Source organism: Hesperophylax consimilis, chromosome 3, assembly GCF_061612785.1.
Source record: "Hesperophylax consimilis isolate HC1 chromosome 3, BYU_Hcon_1.0, whole genome shotgun sequence".
NCBI classification, from domain to species: Eukaryota; Metazoa; Arthropoda; class Insecta; order Trichoptera; family Limnephilidae; genus Hesperophylax; species Hesperophylax consimilis.
The window spans coordinates 42,111,645-42,130,355 of NC_142838.1; the positions used below are offsets into that span (position 1 = coordinate 42,111,645).

The following is an 18,711-nucleotide window of genomic DNA, read 5'->3' on the forward strand; positions in this document are numbered from 1 at the left end:
ATAAAATTATTAATAGTAATTAATTTTAAGAGTTTATTAAAATTTTATTTAATCTCAATCATTCCATTCGATTTGTTCAAGTAGATTTAAAATTTGTTGACAAATGGGTTACATATTTTTATGGTGTTTGTTTATTATTTAAATATCTATACGTAAGCAGATTTCTATCTTGTGTTTGAATTTTTAATCAAATACAAACAGATAATTTGCTAACCACAAAATAAAAATGACAATATCGTTGTGTCAGCGATATTATCTGCATGTCATATATGTATGTGGTTTGTTATAAAGATAATGTACAGCGCACTTTTTTTTTCTATATACATTGGAGAATGCGGTTGACTCCTCAGGCTTTTGGCATATTGTGTTAGAAGTATTTCCGCTTTGCAATAAAATCCAAATAAAACGGAATATTTATCAACGTATCTGAAAACTAAAAACTGTTTTTGAAACACGCTGAAATACGCTTCTTATTTTATTGTTAGAAATAAACAAATAATTTTTGAAATACAGTCAAACTTAGTTATAACGAACACGAGGCGACCGACTAAATTTTCTCCTTATAACCGTTAATCATTATGCACCTACTTAAATGCCTCTACTATCGATATATTCACAAATATACGGTATATTTTCAAATTAAGAATAGGTATTACTTATTAAAAATTAATTAGAAAAATACACTTTAATTACTCAAATTAATTATCAATGATTGTTTCAAAGTTTTCTATTTCATGCTTTTTCATGCATTATAACTATCATCACCTGGTTTAAGGCTTCCAAGAAAATTTAGACAAATTTATTACAAACGTTATTGTCACCTCATTTTTTGTCATTTCATATAAAAATTTCACAAAGATGAATATTTTTTTTCAAATTTATTTATTCATTCATAAAATGGTACATTACAATAGAATCCTCCGTCGATTTAATCACTAGGGAATTTCTGTGTCGAGATGAGCAGTGCCTTATTAAAACCTTCGGTTTCATAAACGTATCTGTTTTGATTCTTCTATCGTTGATAACTTCTAGATTTGAATATAAAGCATGATGTTTTCTCTCTCCAACATACAAGCTGTTCCCGAAAGTGTACAAATTAGTCTGAGGGGTTTTGAGTAACGACTGGCAGAACAAATTGTTTAATTCTATTGGTAATCTCTTGTATCTGATGGAAGCAACAATCTAATTATTATCTACAAACTATTTTGAGCTTGCAACATCATTTTCATCATAATCTATGGATCTTTGAAATATTTAACCCTAAGGCCCTTCACTCACAGAGATATTTACAAGTTACGTGATTGTGACGCTACCCCAAGTAGCCTACTGATATACTACTCTTTAAAGCTTGTTTCCACACACGTCGCTACCCGAATTATACTGAACGTGATCATTTTTTCAAGTGCAGTCGTGGAATTCATACAGTGTCAAGTGAATTTAGCGACGAAGACAATAATATTGTTCTTCTTTATATTTACAAGCATAAAAAACAATCTGAATGACGATTTTGGGTTCATCCAAACAACTAAATAAATGTTAATTGTAGGGCAATCTTCGCCGCCAAGGAACTACATGACAATGATGTCAAATTGACTTTCTCCGTTAAATCCTTTCTGACGTATTTCAGTCCACATGGATATTCTTGCACCTTCATAACAAATTTAACATTCAAATCATGTTCGGACGTCGCAACTATTACTCGTTTGACAGAAGTCAAAGGAGTAATAGTTGCGAATGCAAACTTTGTGATTAGCGTGCAACTGATGTCAAACCCGTAGTCGACATGTATGTGTACGAACTCTAGCAAAATAGTATGGTGGATAATCATGCGCGGTCGCGTAAGCTACGCACTTAAAACTTGAGTCACTTGTAACTATCCCCGTGTACTAATGTCCTTAAAGAATGAGACGACACCATATCGTTTATTCAAAAATTTTCTCAATGTCAGTTAGGAAAATGTCACTTGTCACTTGCGCAATGATGAAATATAGATTGTATACATTTGACTATGTTTTGTGTTTAAAACGACATTTCATCGCTATACTGATTTTGCCATAAAAAAATTTATGTATTACTATGAAACATTCAAATGGAATTTTAACATGAACTAGTCTAGTAATGAAGTAAAAATATGTGATATTTATTTTTTATTAAATCTTGATGAACATTGTACATATAAATTAATGTTGTCAATATTTACATGATCATTATTATACTCATTGTTAAGTTCGCAGAATGTTTAACTACATAATTTGTTTATATTATTATATTTTGTAAAATATACAAACAAGGTAAAATAAAATGAAGTTTTCTTGTGTGCCAATTTTAAAAATAAATATACAGTTTATATATTTGTTTGATAAGCATTTCATTAAAAAATTTGTGCACTATAAGTTGATTTGCTTTAATTTTACACTTTAGATTTATATTGTTGCCTTTCTGACAGAAAATATGATCCAAAATGGCATTCTGTTAAATGGCTTTTGAAAGATGAGTTGAAAATTATTAGCAATATTTATAGCAAAAATTGCAATCATTAATTGACTTTATGTTGGTTCTCAGTGTAAATTAACATAATTAAAATATATAAAACTACATGAGAAAGTAAATTGTCAAACCCTGTTCAGATTGGGTGTAGAAAAGCATTTTTAAGCCACTAAAGGCGACAAAAGCCAATGGCGTCTGCGCTTTTTTAATTTGGTCTGAACCAGGCTTTATTGAGATCAATTTTATGAAATGGGACGTGCTAACTAATTAATGAACTACAATTTAAATATAATAAAGGATACTTTGTCTTGAAATAATAAAACCGAACTCTATTTCAATATGATGAAAAAACACCATAACCGGATTTTTCATATACATAACACAGATGAACAAATTAGAAAAAAAAGTGGACATTATTATCAGTCTAATGATAAAACTATTTGTATTATAAAATACCTAAGTTAATATAATGTTATATTTTTTCATTGTATAAGATAATGGTTTTATTTTTAAACTTAGTTGCTTTGTTTTTTTTTTATAAAATGCTTTCGAATAGATTTATGTTATTTATACAAAATTGCCATTAACCATTTTACATACTTCATTTTGACTTCCTAGTCAAGTCAAAAAGGCAGAAGTGATAATTTAAATATGTATTAATATTTTCATTTTTCTGAAAAGTAGCAATTAGTCACTTATTCCTTTTGACTTGATACAGTTGACGTGGTGCGATTCTCGGAAAACAATAAGCTTGAATTACAACGTAGCTGACATTAGTGCATTTTTCATTATAATTTCTATGACAATATTGTTCCAATATAAACATGATAAATCATTTACTAGTTTTGATATTTCATCATAAATTAGGAGTACAGACTCGTAAATGAAATGTGTAAATTATAATATATTCTCAAAATGTTTTAGAGTCCTGTTTTTTATAAACACAAATTAATATCCTTGTCTACTCGAGTGATAGAGATTTCGGGGGGTTTGATTTTCGATTCGGCCATTTGAGTTCATTAATATCATATCTCCAAATATTAATACTAACACATATGAACTGCTTACTGTGGCTAGCCAATGGATTCAATTTGATTTAACCGTTTTTCTCATATTTTTAGATTTTATAAAAATATTTTTTTATTTATGATTCATAAAAATCACCTGCCCAAATTTGGGTAGCCATTACTCGAGTGGTTAATAATTGATTAATGTTTTATATTAAAATGAAATCAATATCATCTCTGTGTTTTATTTATTGACATAATTAATTTTAGTTTTTTTTATTGTACTCAAAAATAGAAAAAGGGCCAGGATGAGCATGAATGTTTGTATTATTTGAATATATTGCATGAACAACTAAGAATGGCACATCTGGGGGCAAAGTGTATACAGGGCCGCCGACAGCTAATCTGGGCCCAAAGTCTAGTAGACTATACCGGGCCCCCTCCCCACAACTTACCGGGGGGGGGGGGGGTGAGATAACAATTAATAAGTTCATGCTTACCTGCTACTGCTAGGAATACTACTTCATTACCTTTTCTTATACCATTATACCAATCATTCGAATTTAGCATAATTATTCAATGGAAATGTTTAAAAAGTTATGGTGAATACTCAAAATAAAATACTTGTGTTTCTTGTTTGTGTGTATTTACATATTCTTCGTTAATCAAGATATCTTGAGGCTAAATTAAATTATTATATTTGAAAGACAGAAAACAGGTAACAAAAATAAATAATCAATTTTCAAATCCAATGGAAAATAAATTAGGAGTACCGCAGTGATCGATCCTTGGCCCCCTATTGTTCATACTCTATAAGTCTATATTAATGACATGGTGAAAATATTTTCAAAATGCAAAGTACGACTATTTGCCGATGATACACTTATATACTTAATTGGAGATAACTATAAAGAACTAATAAATATTTTAAATAATGAACTAGATGATGTATCAAGATGGCTATAAATAAATAAGCTTAAATTAAAAACAAAATGTATGGTGATTGGAAATAAGAAGACATTCAGTGAAAGCAAAATTAAAATTGATGGTGAAATTATTGAAAATGTTACTGAAATCAAATACTTAGGAGTTATATAAGATTCCAAACTAAACTTCAATAGACATGCCGAATATACCCAAAAGAAAATTGGCAAAAAGATATCTTTTTTGGGAAGAATCCGGCCTAAAATTTCCAGAAAAATCGCCATCACCATTTACAATTCAGGCCACTTGCATGGATTTCATAACGACTTGGTAAAAATCGTGTGGATAGATCTTTTTACTAAGATTACGAAAATGTTAGTAAAATTTTGTAGAAATGTACATTTATTTTTATTTTTAAATAAATAAATCCATTATTTGGGCTCGTGTCGTCACTACATGAAAATGTCCCGTCTACTAAAAATGTTCCTATTAATTTTGTAAAATTCCACACTGATTCAATTTTTTTATATGGCATCACTTTGATTTCAGGCGAATTTTTGAATTAGTTCACTAGATTTATTGTTTGTTCTCTGCGAACTTTTCATTTGGTTTGAATTTTTGACAGATGTGAAGAGAACCCCGTACAATTTAGATGTCGGTACGTGTTTTAGAGGTATAATGGTTATGGTGCTGATTTTATCAAAATCAAATTTTATAATATTCTTATTATTATTATAATTTACAAGTACAAGTACAGGGTCTGCCATCTAACTTTTTACATTGGATTTATTGGAATTACATTGGATTTATTAATATAGACGTTGTACATTATAATGATTTATGATCAATAAGATGGATCAAGGAAAAAAATATTTATGAGATGTAATATTTTTGGTATGCCTCGTTATTCGGTTGTGTCATTCGTGTGGAAAACGTTCTTTTTTTTAAAAAATGATTTTCGGCTATGTAATCATTGTTTTTTCTCACCTATAAAATTATGTCCCATCTTTCCGGTTTATAAAAAAGTACTGATTTTTCGGAACACGCTCTGACAGTTGGGCCTACGGAGCGTGCGGGCCTGGGCGCCCGGCCCACGTCCGTTCCTAGTGTCATTGGCATTTTTTAGTAAAATATCCGGGCCCCGTCCCGGGCCCCCCTTAGGCCCGGGCCCCAAGTTTCGGACTTGGCTAACGTGCCCTCTCGGCGGCCCTGAGTGTATACGCATTGATATGTACACATTGATCATAACCAATATGAATGGCACACCTGGGGGCAAAGTGTATAAGCATTGATATGTACACATTGATCATAACCAATATGAATGGCACATCTGGGGGCAAAGTGTATACGCATTGATATGTACACATTGATCATAACAAGTATGAATGGCAAATCTGTCTATACAACTTTAGCCCCCTGGAATACGCCATTTCACTTCTGAAAATTCGTTGCTTTTCTGCTAACAATCCTTACCTTCCAACTTAACTAATGCAATACTTCTTTCAGGTCTATGATCATTCCCGAGCATGACTGCAGATCGCTAACGTACAAACAAAAGTTCATATATAATAAATTAAGAACACTTAGTCATTGTGAACTGATGTTTGTTCGTTGGCAGTTTGCAATGGTGCTCGGGAACGATGAAAAGCTAATGATATTATTGATAAAACTTATAGATTTTCCGTGCTAGATACACAGATAGAAAACGAATGAACTCCATAAACATGGCAATTGAGAGCAATGCGTTTGTTATTCATGCAACATTGTTATTTTATCACAGATTATAAAACGCATTTAAATAAGTACATGAACGTCTAGTGAAACCTCAATCAAAGACAAAGGGTTAGAAAGATAAACTGAATATGTATGTCTTATCTAATCTTTTCGTATAACATGTACTGAAATACTAAATCATACATATAAATTCTGAAATTAAATTTATATCTACATAAAATGGACAAATAAAATATTCTAAAATAATCTAATCTATAAACGATTCTACTTTTTCGTCATTTAAAACCAATATTTTGTGTTCCTATATTTTTCAACTCAATTTGACTTAGGACGGGTTGTTTCACAGAATTTGAACAATTCATCAAATTTCAAAGTTGATTTTCAAGTTCTGTTATGTCATTATTGGCCAAGGCCTTCACTAAACTGAAATAATAACAGAACTTGAAAATCATCTGTAAAAATTGATGAATTATTCCAATTTTTTGTGAGACAACCTGTCCTGATATTTTAAATTTTCATAAAATAATCTACAAGTTTCTTGTGGTTAAAATAATACTATTATTACAACGGTACAAAATAGGGAACATAATATCTAAGATTTAACATAATAATTTTAATCACAATGTTTTAGAAATTTTCTGCAAAATACAATTTATTTGTTTTGTGTTTTTCTTCTGGTACCTAACTACTGTAAGTAAGTACATATTATTATACACTTCTGGTATAAAAAGGAATACTTAAAATAATTAACTGCTTCTCTGTTCCTCTGCAAAATGCCAACATGAGGTATAAATAACTGACTAATGATAGTTATTCCATAATGGAAAAGAGGTTAACGCAGTTAACTGATGGGCACTTTTAAAATTCCTTGGCAACGGCACAAAAAAGCATAAAATGTATGTTCTTTATCACAACATTGCTGCAGCTCTTTCTTACACACGAAATAATTGTGAGACAAATCTGCTTCCACCAAAGGAAAAATACAATCGTCATCATACTCATACCTCACTTCTGTTAAAGAAATGATATACCATTGCTGTGGGAATTTTAAAAGCCCCCAATTAATAAAAGAAAGTTTAAATGTATAGTAGTTATTAAATGTAAATGAACTAACGTTAGACTTATTGTTCTGGAATAGAGTCGATGACTCTATTGTGGAAGTATTCCCTGTAAGGCGGAGGGGGAGAGTCGGAACCGCTAATCGTCACCGGAGCTCCAGTTGATCGAGTCCTGCTTGCGTACCTCGGCGGTGCAATGGGTTCAGTCAGGAAACTAGTCCCTTCCCAGGATTCACTTCTGCAGAAAGCATTGGAAGCAGGCATCGCTCTGCGTGCAATTGGAGGGGTTTCCGTATTGGCCTGGATTCTCATGTTAGTTGCCCAAAGGGGGTAATCATCCGTATGTTCCACAGCTCTCTCTCTCCTCATCTGCCTCCTGCTTTTCCATCTAATCTTCCTGCACTTTAACAGCTCGGCCATCCAGCAATAAGTCACCAACATCCCAATAAGAACTCCCACAATCAATCCAATTATCAAACTCCAAAGCGACGGAAAATTAGAATTAAAGTTTTCAATAAACGACTGGGAAGTGTTGGTGATTGGTTCTTTTGGAATGACATCACGATCCTTCTTTTTGATATTCCATAATGTTGTAATGTTTGCTTCTTTGTCTGCATTTCTGACACTGTTTTCTGTGGGGACCAAAGATATTATTTTTTCAAACATCTTTGGTTTTTCATATTGTTTGCATTGAGTAACATATTCGATCTTCTTCTGCAGAATCCACACTTGAAGATCGCTAAACATTCCATTACAATGCCAACTATTTTCAGCCAGGGAAAGGTAACTCAGATGTGTCAGAGGTTTCAAGGTGGATATTTGAAGTTCTATCATGGAGTTTTTACTCAAATCCAAGCTCTTTAACTTTGGCAATTGGCTAAATACCAATTCTGGAAGGAAGGATATTTGAGATTTACTCAAATTCAAAACCTGAAAATAAACATTATTAACATTAAATTACAAATTGATTTTAGTAAAGTAGGTACCTTCATGTTTAGCGAATGTACTCTTTAAATTATTTCACCATTAGATCTTAGACGACAAGCATTACTCAAATTACCAGCCTATTTAGTGTCACTTAGGAGGCATCATCTATCGCAATAATACGTTAATTACCTCGACGGTACAAAGTAGGTCATGAACCAACTTACCTCCAAGTTATTGTGAGACAGAAATGGTTTGTTGCTGAATCCCATGAATTTATTTCCAGAAATATTGAGATATTTGAGTTTTTTGTTGTACCAAAACAAGTCCACCGCGAATGCCTGCAGTCTGTTATTACTCAAATCCAGAACTTCTAAGTTTTCTAAATCAGCAAGTGCATGTAGACCAATCCAGAATATTAAATTGTTTGATAAATTTATTTCAATCAATGAGGTGTATCCCAAGTCCTGTAAAAAAGTATCCATGAGAAAATCATTTGCCAAATAAACACATTCCGACTTTGTGGATTTTTTTTATTTATCTTTGTGCCGTTATCATAAATATATTATTATTTGTAGGTGCAGTAGGTACCTAGTATTTCTAACATTCAAGTGAACTGTGGTTTGAATTGTGAATCATCTATTTCTTTATAAAATATTATGACTGATGTAAATTTAATTTTTCCACCACAAGTACATTTATGCTAAGAACAGATTATCAGCCAACATTGTAAAATTCATTTTGTATAGGTACTTAGCATAGTTTACTAATGGTATAATATTTTTTTTGTTTGAAATGTAAAGGAGTGGTATCAACGTGAATAGGTAGTTTAAAAGAATATATTATTTTCAAATAAATACCTTGAAACAATAATCTTCCAGTTGGTGTAGAGAATTACTATTCAAGTCGTAGATTTCTACATCCTTTGATACACCTACTCCGACATTTATGATATTTTGGTGAGTGCAAGACGCTCGGTTGAGGCCTCTTTCCACATCGCATACACAATTTTTTGGACAATCATTCGAAGAAACCAGCTGCAGAGAAGCCAAAAGGAAAACGATGTACAACCACATCATAATAGTTGGAGACATTTTATTCTTTCTGCTTTCAACACGAAACAAAGAACTTTCAATAATTTGAATGGATAGCAAACCATTGTACAAATACTTCACTTAAAAAATTGTTTGTGTTCCTTTACTCGCTATATTACACTTAAACAACCTCACTTCAATGACTACTATGATACAATTCAAAGTGATAATCTAATGACGTCATAAATAAACAGTCTTATCAGAGGTTTATCGTGAAATCAGATTTGATTTTCCCGGGCAGTGTGCTCAGCACAAAAAATACGCTTCGGTGGGGTGATTTGCACTTTTTCTTTCGAGATTTTTCTATATTTTTGGTGTGCCGGCTCTAAATTTTCGCCGTCCACCAGCTAATTCTATTTTCGTAATAACTTAATTATTTTTTTGCAAAACGATGTTTTTGCAAATTGTTCCGTCGTACCAGAAAATGCGTTTATATATTCATAAAAAATAGTACGTAATCTACTATAACTCAGAGAAATAATTTTTTTTATTGCCTATTTTGACAATGGCTGAACACAAAAATGTTAGCAGTTTAGCACATTGTCACTTGAAATAATATTGATTTGCTATATGTTATATTATGAACCAAAATATTTTTAAATAAGTGTTTTTTCATATTCACAAGTACATTTACAATATTTCTAAAAATCATTGGTAGTAGGTACCCGATATACATATTGTGTTGTTAACGGGCAACACCGAGTTTTGTATAATGACGTTTCATTGTTGCGATGACATTATGAAATGATTCGCATAATAAAGATTTATTATAGAAATGTATAAAATTCATAAATAATTTCGCGAAAAACGCTTATCGTTTTCTTGCAATTTATATCTGGTAGTACCGAGTGTATTCTTTCTAAGGTTTTAAATAATTGTAAAACTATGTGAACTGGTTATTTTTATATTTTGGTGAATTTGTTTTTATTTGAAGTACATTTAAAACATAACCTGTGAATAAAAAATAATCAATTTTATATGATTGTAAAATTGAATAAACAAACCTAAAATGTACTCCTTCGAAGGTGATTTTCGAAGGAAGCCTCAGCAGAATCTGGCTGGGGCCAGCTCTCGTCAGAACATGAGCAGGGATGCTTTATTATTGAAAGCCCAACAGGAAAGATTAAAAAGAGAAGTAAGATTCGTACATTTCTTTGAATATATATAGTAATGTAGCATTTATCTTCTTAATTATCTTTAACTTTTCTCATTGAATGTACTTTTAAATGTATTAAAACAATTTAGTTTTAGTGTGAGTAATCATTAGGATACTGGACTTCTTCGTTTTTTTCCTAACCTTATAAATGTTCACCACTCTGAATAATAATATCATATTATCTGTCTTCATAAATGGGGTTGCGCTTTACTTTAGAAAATGATTTGTTAAAGAAAGATCAGGAAAACTAGGTAATTGATGTAAGACATTAAATTTGTCTATCTTGTGTATATTTATTATCCTCTATTAGCACTAATTTATTGCTAGAGTAAAACTTTGGTACAATAAGCTTCAGAGCAGTATTTATCAAGTCCTTATTAAAATTAAAATAATACCATAAATGTCCTGTTTCTAGAAAGAAACCTGACATAAATACATGTTTGTCCTTCAATCATCTCATTACAACCATGTTCCATTGAAATATATTGACATCATTATCCTTTATGATTTCAGGATCAAAGGAAGCGTTTAAACAGTACCATAAAAATCCAGGCATATGTGAGAAGTTTTCTGACAAGAATTCGGTGTAAAAAGTACGAAAGAACGCAGTTCGACGCATCCCTTTCACCGGCCACCATTCCTGATGAACTTCAACTAGTTGTTTTGATACGGAGACTTCTATTTTTTTACGATCAACCAAAAGACTCATCTAGACTGGTAAGAAAGGTTTACCTTTGCTGTAATATTGCTATTTATCTTGATTTTTAGATTAAACTACGGTAAACCTGTAGCTGCAAGCTACTAGAATAATAACTAGTGCAACCTAGAATGTTCGAAAATTTCAGTATGAGCAAAGAACCTTCCAGATTCGCATCGAAGGCACACCTATTTACTTGCTGGAAGTAAACATAAGCGCAGCCGCGCAATGCTACAGCTCAGTCCTAGAACTCAGTATACTGTGGGTACCCACAGCTTACGCCTGGCGACACTTCGGCCTGCGCCCCGGCCCGCGCCGTTAGCCCACTGCGCTCACAATGTCCGCCATCGTGGTGTTGAGCATCTCGTTGCACTAGGTACTATTCTAGTACCTTGCTGCTACAAACTTATAACGATGATAGGTATTTATTTATTCCAATTCAGTAAGAAAGATTTCTTGTTATTTGTTTAGCATTAATATCAAAGTTATTTTTAGACAACACTAAAATTTACTAAATAATGTGGTATTTTAACTAGAATTTTGTAAAAAAAATTGTGGCATATATCATCAAGTTTTTTAATTTTTTTAATTATTTTTTTAAATTTTATTTATTATTTTAATATAGATCATATGGGTTACATTAATACATACATATTTTTCAAAATATAATATTTAGGTTCATGATTGGTCATGTATACCTTATCAGAAAAGAGGAGCTCTTGTGCCTGATAAGGGACCCACGATTCTTACTTAGATTCTATGTTATAATATTATGTTATGTGTAAACTATATATATTTTTTTTACTATAAATTTTTTTGGAAAAAAAGTTTGATTTTATTTATTTGTTCTTGTTGGTTCGTAATACAGCGCAATTCGGAAGGGAGATTATTGTAGTTTTTTATGGCTTGGTAAATATAATGGTTTTGCATTTGAGTTGTTTTAAAGATTGGCGTAATAAATTGATTTCCATTTCTCATCAGTTTGTAAAATTCTTGATATTCTGTGGTATTTTTTTCTTTACACATTTTTATAATGGAAGTTTGCTTAAATATATCTTCAATATTTGGTACTGGAAGCAATTTAAAAAGCAATTTTGTTGGAAAAGTAGAGTTTTTTTTTAAGTATTACCTTAATAATAATTTTTTGCGAGACTTTTACTGAGTTTAGGTTGTTTTTATAAGATCCTCCCCAACCTATGATTCCGTAGATAAAGCAGGGAGTGGACAAGAGCATAATACACATTTTTTAGTATTTTCACATTTAAAATATTTCTTAACCTAACAAATACAAATATTAAATGTATATATATTTATACATACATTTAATATTTAATATATACATTAGTTTAAGTTTTAAGTTTTTTAAGTGGACAATGGGATGTCTTGACGAATACGTTGTTAGTTCAATTTCTCTGCTGGCTAATTCTACCATCATTGCATGAGCAACAACTTCCACTTACAATGACGGTACTTTTTTTTTGACGGCCTCCATAGTCCGGGGGTAAGGCTCTCGACTAGCAATCTGAAGGTTGTGGTTTCAAATCCCGGCATTTGCAAGTAAATTTTATTTGATGACTGTGTTATTTCACAATTTATTAATTAAAATTAATATAAAGTATATTTGCGGCACGTTTCAGAGTGGAAGATACTCTCAGTATCGCCCTGGTGTAAGACCACCATTCAGAATTGAAACGTTGCTTGAAATTTATTTATTTATTTTTTATTTATTTATTTGTTAAGACATACACAGTACAATTAGATACAATTAGATATTTTTAGTTATTACATAGTTGTAGTACCTATTACGTATGTCCATAAAATATCATTACGTAATTTCGCCTGAGATTGTTATAAAAGGAAGGAAGTGTGTGGATAATAATAAAAATAATAAATAATAAATGAATTGAAAACAAGAATTATAATAAGCTCACGAATTGTAATTGACTGTTAATAAATAGGAGTTTTGAAAAATGATGTGAAAATATTTTTGAAATATATTTTTTATTTTTTTTTATTTATTTAATTCAAAAAACAGTTTTTACATAAAAAGCATACTCTGCACATCTCACTAGGGCATTCCTGTATCAAGATGTGCAGCTTTACAATAATATCATTTAAAAAAATACATATATGTAAATTTAAAATAATAACAACATTAAATTATGTCATGCTAAGAAATTTAATAAGTTAGTTTTGTATGTTATAAAGGAATCATGAAAGATGTCTAAATGCAGAGGCGGTTCCTTGGTACGTGCATTTGTGCATTGCACTACTTGTCTTCAATCTCCACATAACAAATTACAACGACATCTGTGCCCCAGTGATCGATGTAAGAAATTCGTAATTCCCGTCAGGTCATTATTTGAGCTATCTTCTAGTAAAAAAATTCCCGTGCAAGAGCAAGCGGTCGTGCATACCCCGATATGCACAGAACCAACTTTTACCATACTACTAAAACAGCGTCGGGCGGTATCGAGACAGCCCGAAGTAGCCGAAACGGTGACATGAGCGAGACAGATTACACTCTTAACGTCAAATTACGTGTTAGAGCAGTGCAGATACATAACCCATCCGTGCATTATCGAAGTGCTTTGACGGCGAATGAATTTTGCATCACTTTGATCATGCGTAATCCAATGCGTTTGGAATGGATTCGCTTAGAAATACTAATGTTCAATGTTAACGCAACAACATTAACACATTGGAACTCGTTCGCGGTGAAATCAAACGGTTTCGCTATATTTTCAACGATGAATTGAGTGTCCTTTATTTTCAAGATAATTAAGTATTATTTAATCAGTTATTTTACAAATATAACTTAGAAGGTAGAATGAATTGCGGTAGGTGTTCCCATTCATTAATTTGCTCCACCTAAATTACAGACTAGGTACATTTTAAAAGTGAAATGCACTACTGGTAATTACAGTCACGGGCCGCGTCTGTCTAAATGTAGTAATTTTTCGTAATGGGTGTATGTTGTGATTGCGCGAGTAATAACTGAATTGTTTGCTGCATTGGTATTGTTGGCTTCAATATGAAATAGTGTAGTGTGCCTGGTACGCCTCGTTGGAACATTTAAACCAATGACGGATAGCAATTCGGGACTATCTATTTTATTATTTAGCAGATTATGTAGAAACAACAGGTCTGACAATGTGCGTCTTTCTTGTAAAGTTTCTTCTTTCTTTTTTGTAAAGTTAACATATTATTTGTAGTATTGTTGTATTTCTTGAGTAAATGTTTCGAAAATTTATTCTGTATACTTTCTACTAAATCTATGTATACCTTTTATTGAGGATTCCATATTGTGGAAGCATACTCCAGTGGACTTCTGACCAATGAACAAAACAACATTTTCAGAGTCTTAGCACTTTTGAAAACTTTGCATATTCTTAATAAGAAACCTAGCATTCTGTAGGATTTTGAAATAATGTGTTCAATGTGCTTGTCAAAAATTAATTTGCTATCTAAGTAAACACCTAGATCTTTACACGTAGACATAGGTTGTAAAGGTTTGTTATTCAAGTTGTATGGATAGATGATTTTGTTTTTATTTCTAGTAAATGTAATCGAGTGACACTTAGATATGTTTAAGGACAATAAGTTTGATTCACAATATATGCACAAATTATCAAGATCGCTTTGCAATTCCATACAATCGGATAAACACTGTATAGCTTTATAAATTTTCATGTCATCCGCGTATAAAACAAAGTAACTATTTTTAAAGCAAACGTAAATGTCATTTATATAAATATTAAATAAGAGTGGTCCAAGATGCGACCCCTGGGGCACACCTGAGACGATTTCCGTTAAGCAAGATGCAAAACCATTGACAACCGTGATTTGGTGCCGATTATTGACGTATGATGCGATCCATTTATAGAGGTCACCGTGAATTCCTAGACCTAATAACTTTTGTAAAAGAATATAATGATTAACACGGTCAAATGCTTTAGAATAATCCGTATAAATGGCATCTACCTGGCATTGCATATCCATTTGAGCATGAAGAAAAATGAAATCACAGCCGAGCTGTTGAACTTAAGAACGAATCGTAGAAGCGACCCGTTCTCATGTGACAAATGTCAACCGTGTACAAATGTTGGGCGCGCGTTTGGCGTGTATCCCGACTACGCACCGGTGCCGAAGGGATCAATGACGCTAGTTCCTCAGAGCATCTTCCATTGTAATACCGATAGAACAAGGACAGCATACCTACATGACGCCTGTGCTATAAAGATTGCAGTCCGTTTGTTAAGATTGGGGAATCTATCAAACGGACCGCCCGTTTTTGCACAGAGTCAAGGGTTTTTTTCAGGTATTTAGGGGCTCCGGACCAGAGATGGTTGCCAAATTCGACAGTAGGGCACACTTGCGATTTGTACAGGGTCAGCAATTGTGTACTATTAAAGTATCTGCGGACCCTGTACAGTACGCCCAGCTTCTGAGAGGCCAACTTTACTCTGGCTTCAATGGAGCCCCCGTACCTGAGCTGGTCACTTATAGTTACACCAAGCATATCAATGGAAGGCCTGTTCGGAAGATTGCTTCCGTTGAAGGAGACTAGATTATCATTTGGATCCCTTTTAGACGTAATCAGACAGGATTGGGTCTTTGAAACATTAAATTCGACGAGATTATTTTTACCCCAGGAGGAAATACTCTCAAGATAACCGTCCACTCTCTGCTTCAAAGCCCTCCGAGCCGTTGGAGTTTGTGTGCCCTTTGGGGGCTTATCAAACAAAAAGCTATCATGAACTGTACTGTCATCCGCGTAACAATGAATCGATGCACATGTCAAAAGGTCATTGATGTGCAACAAAAACAAAGTCGGAGACAGAACCGATCCCTGTGGGACGCCAGCATTTATGGAGTGTGAGGAAGAGGTGAAACCGTCAGCAACCGCCTGAATCGACCTATCCCTTAAAAAGTCAGCAATCCACGTACACAGGGATGCGGGAAGTCCGTAAGAATGCAATTTGTTGACAAGTCCTCGGTGCCAGACCCGGTCAAAGGCCTTGGATATGTCTAGTGCGACCGTTTGGGTCTCACCGTGACGTTCCAGGCACCGCCCCCAAACATGCGTCACATACGCTAGAAGATCACTGCACGAGCGGTTCCGCCGGAATCCGTATTGACGGTCGTTGATAATTTTATTCTTCTCGAGGTATGTGAGCAGTTTAGTCTATGGTTAGTGGTGGGACAGATCATTGTAGAAATATATTATATATTTGTAGAGCGCCCTTGAGGTGATTTTTCCCAAAAATGGCGCTACACAAATCATCCAAATACTATTATTATTATTGTCATTCTTCTTTGTTTCAGATATTTATATCCCAGCAGCTCTTAAAGAAATGGACCAAAGTTCTAAAAGACAGCGGATCGTACCTTCAAATAAGAAGACTGTTGGCATTACATTTAAAATTACTGAATAATAATTCTAAGGTAAATCCATTTATACAACTTGACACACCATTGTTCTTTAGGTTCAGTAGCAACTCAGGACAGTGGCAATTCAACACACCTCAAAGTAATGACAAATGAAGATCTAGAAAATCTATCGTAACCTATTTAACCTAGTTTTTTTCCATCACTTTTCAAGATTGTGTTGAATTTCCACTGTCCTAAGTTGTCCGATTACCGTTCTTTATTGAAGGTTATCATTTAATTTAGCAAATTTATTAACACATTGTAGTCGGGCCCTTCAAACAATAGACTCTAGCCTATAGCGGGTGTTTTTCGCGATTAGCGCAAAAATATATCGCTTTCAAATTGACACAATTTCTAAACCAAATAATATTTTCGATTGAAATTTTCAAAGAAATCATATATGACATTTGATCATCAAAAATAAATTATAATTGCTTTGATTACATCATAATTTCACCACATTTCAAAGCTGAATATAAAAACCTGATATTAATTTAGTAAATAGCATTCAATATTCAATATTTGAGAATTCCATGTAAAAGATAACATGTTTATTCATATCATATAGTTATATAATAAATAATAATATATATTTGCCATGCCCGCAATTTTACAATCGCTAGTTGTGTGAAATCTGATCGCGTAAATATTGAACAGTGTCGCCTAAGGCCGAAGGCGAACACTCAATAACTCATAAGTTTAATTGCTTCTTGTCAAAAAAGAGTTTTTTGCGGTTGCCTCGCCTAATTGAAGAGCCCATTCCACTTATGAATCATAGTATTTATTCTTTCAAGGAATCAGTACACTTCATATGTTGATAATCCATCACACACTATAAGTGCATGTATCACATGAATTCCTCCAAGTATATGCTTGTATATAACAACAATGAAAACTGAGTAAACAAAATATAAAAATAATTTTTGTAGGGATAAAGTCCTATACAATGTATAATCAAATAATTAAATACCAAACAGAAAAAAAAACAGTGCGAGCGGTTTAAAAAATAGTTCAATACGTGAATGGACTCAAACTAAACTGGAGATTGAGATTGCATAAAAGCTCTAGATTTGTGGCGACGCCTTTACAAGCAGCATACTAGCCAATCCGGACAAGGCATCTCAAATAACGTCGACAGACTGTCACCTAGCACCCAGGTAGCAAATTACCCTTCAAGGCGTTTTATTTCACGCTGATAACAAACCCGTATAATGCCGTTTCCCGCCAAAAACCGACAGTCGACAAAAACGACATTTGCCGTGTCCCGCAGTTGACCGACAGTCCATGAAAAACGGCAAATGCCGTGTCCCGACGGCAATGTGTTAACAATCTTTTCTTTTAAACTTTAAAAGCTCAAAGTTTTAATATAATTTTTTTATGCTACCTTGATGTGATCCTTTGTTGCAATTAAAATTGTTCCACATCTATCAGTTTCAGTTAAAATTAAAAATTAAACATGCATATTATTATAATAATAAAAGCAATACAGGAATAATCTTTAAATAGTATAAAATAATTTTTTTTTGTTGTTTGTTTTTGGGGTGTTATGCCGTGTTGCGCTAACTCCTTCTTTAGCCGACGTTTCGGACAGCGTTGCAGTGTCCATCATCAGGGCAGATCCGGTAGATCCGAAGATGTGATGTTAAAAACTTACCTAGTATAAAATAAAGTCGCTTTCTGTGACTGTCTGTTTGTACGCTTAGTTCTTTTAAAATACGCAACGGATTGTTATAGGGTTTTCACTATCATTTAGAGAATTTCTTCTGGAAGGTTTATATATATAATACATGTAATTTATATTTATAGAATGTAGAGAATAGTTGATGTTTTGTAATCAAGTAGTATAAGAAAATATTTTCTGGCGCTTACATTGCTAATGCTGGCTGAACCTTTTGAGATGCATCAAAATAATGTATTACAGAATTGTATATCTTGAACAGGCCTACAGAAAAGTCTGCGATGGTATATGTCTATCCCCTAAGGATAACCCCCAGCAACTCCGGGTACTCTCCATCTAGTCTATCTGTATAAAGAAAGTTTTGATATTTTTATATAATATAACGCATAAATATAATTTTTACTTGACTTTATTTTATTTATCACTAAAGTTTGGATATATTCAACACTAGCTGTATCCCACCACGCATTGCTGTGTCTCAGTCTGTCTATCTGCAGAAACAATAGCGCGTGTTGCTTT

The 18,711-nt window shown here is 32.9% G+C and overlaps 2 protein-coding genes across 3 annotated transcripts in view; one reads left to right on the forward strand and one right to left on the reverse strand.

Moving 5' to 3' along the window:
* Positions 1 to 6,638: 6,638 nt before the first annotated feature.
* Positions 6,639 to 9,310, reverse strand: LOC149425524 (uncharacterized). 2 transcript variants are annotated; one of them, XM_089651157.1, is made up of 3 exons: positions 8,995 to 9,310; positions 8,362 to 8,601; positions 6,639 to 8,140 (listed from the first exon to the last, which is right to left on the reverse strand). In XM_089651157.1, exons 1-3 carry the CDS (start codon positions 9,226 to 9,228, stop codon positions 7,274 to 7,276), a joined length of 1,341 nt encoding a protein of 446 aa, XP_089507283.1. In that variant the 5' UTR covers positions 9,229 to 9,310; the 3' UTR covers positions 6,639 to 7,273. The 2 variants fall into 2 exon arrangements, with proteins under 2 accessions (XP_089507283.1, XP_089507284.1); XM_089651158.1 differs by lacking the exon at positions 8,995 to 9,310 and having other exon boundaries at positions 8,362 to 8,605.
* Positions 9,311 to 9,967: 657 nt separating this feature from the next.
* The window catches only part of LOC149425525 (ubiquitin-protein ligase E3C), a 28,387-nt gene continuing 19,643 nt past the window's right edge, over positions 9,968 to 18,711 (forward strand). The window contains exons 1-3 of the mRNA XM_089651159.1: positions 9,968 to 10,363; positions 10,898 to 11,101; positions 16,410 to 16,529. Of these exons, the coding sequence (XP_089507285.1) occupies positions 10,238 to 10,363; positions 10,898 to 11,101; positions 16,410 to 16,529 (450 nt within the window). The 5' untranslated portion in view covers positions 9,968 to 10,237. The remainder of the gene's footprint in view (positions 10,364 to 10,897; positions 11,102 to 16,409; positions 16,530 to 18,711) is intronic.

Coding starts and splice junctions, on each gene's coding strand:
- LOC149425524 (XM_089651157.1), bottom strand. CDS start 9,228: ATGTCTCCAACTATTATGATGTGGTTGTACATCGTTTTCCTTTTGGCT. Junction 8,602..8,994: donor TGGAAGATTATTGTTTCAAG/GTATTTATTTGA, acceptor ACTTTTTTACAG/GACTTGGGATACACCTCATT. Junction 8,141..8,361: donor TGTCTCACAATAACTTGGAG/GTAAGTTGGTTC, acceptor GTTTATTTTCAG/GTTTTGAATTTGAGTAAATC.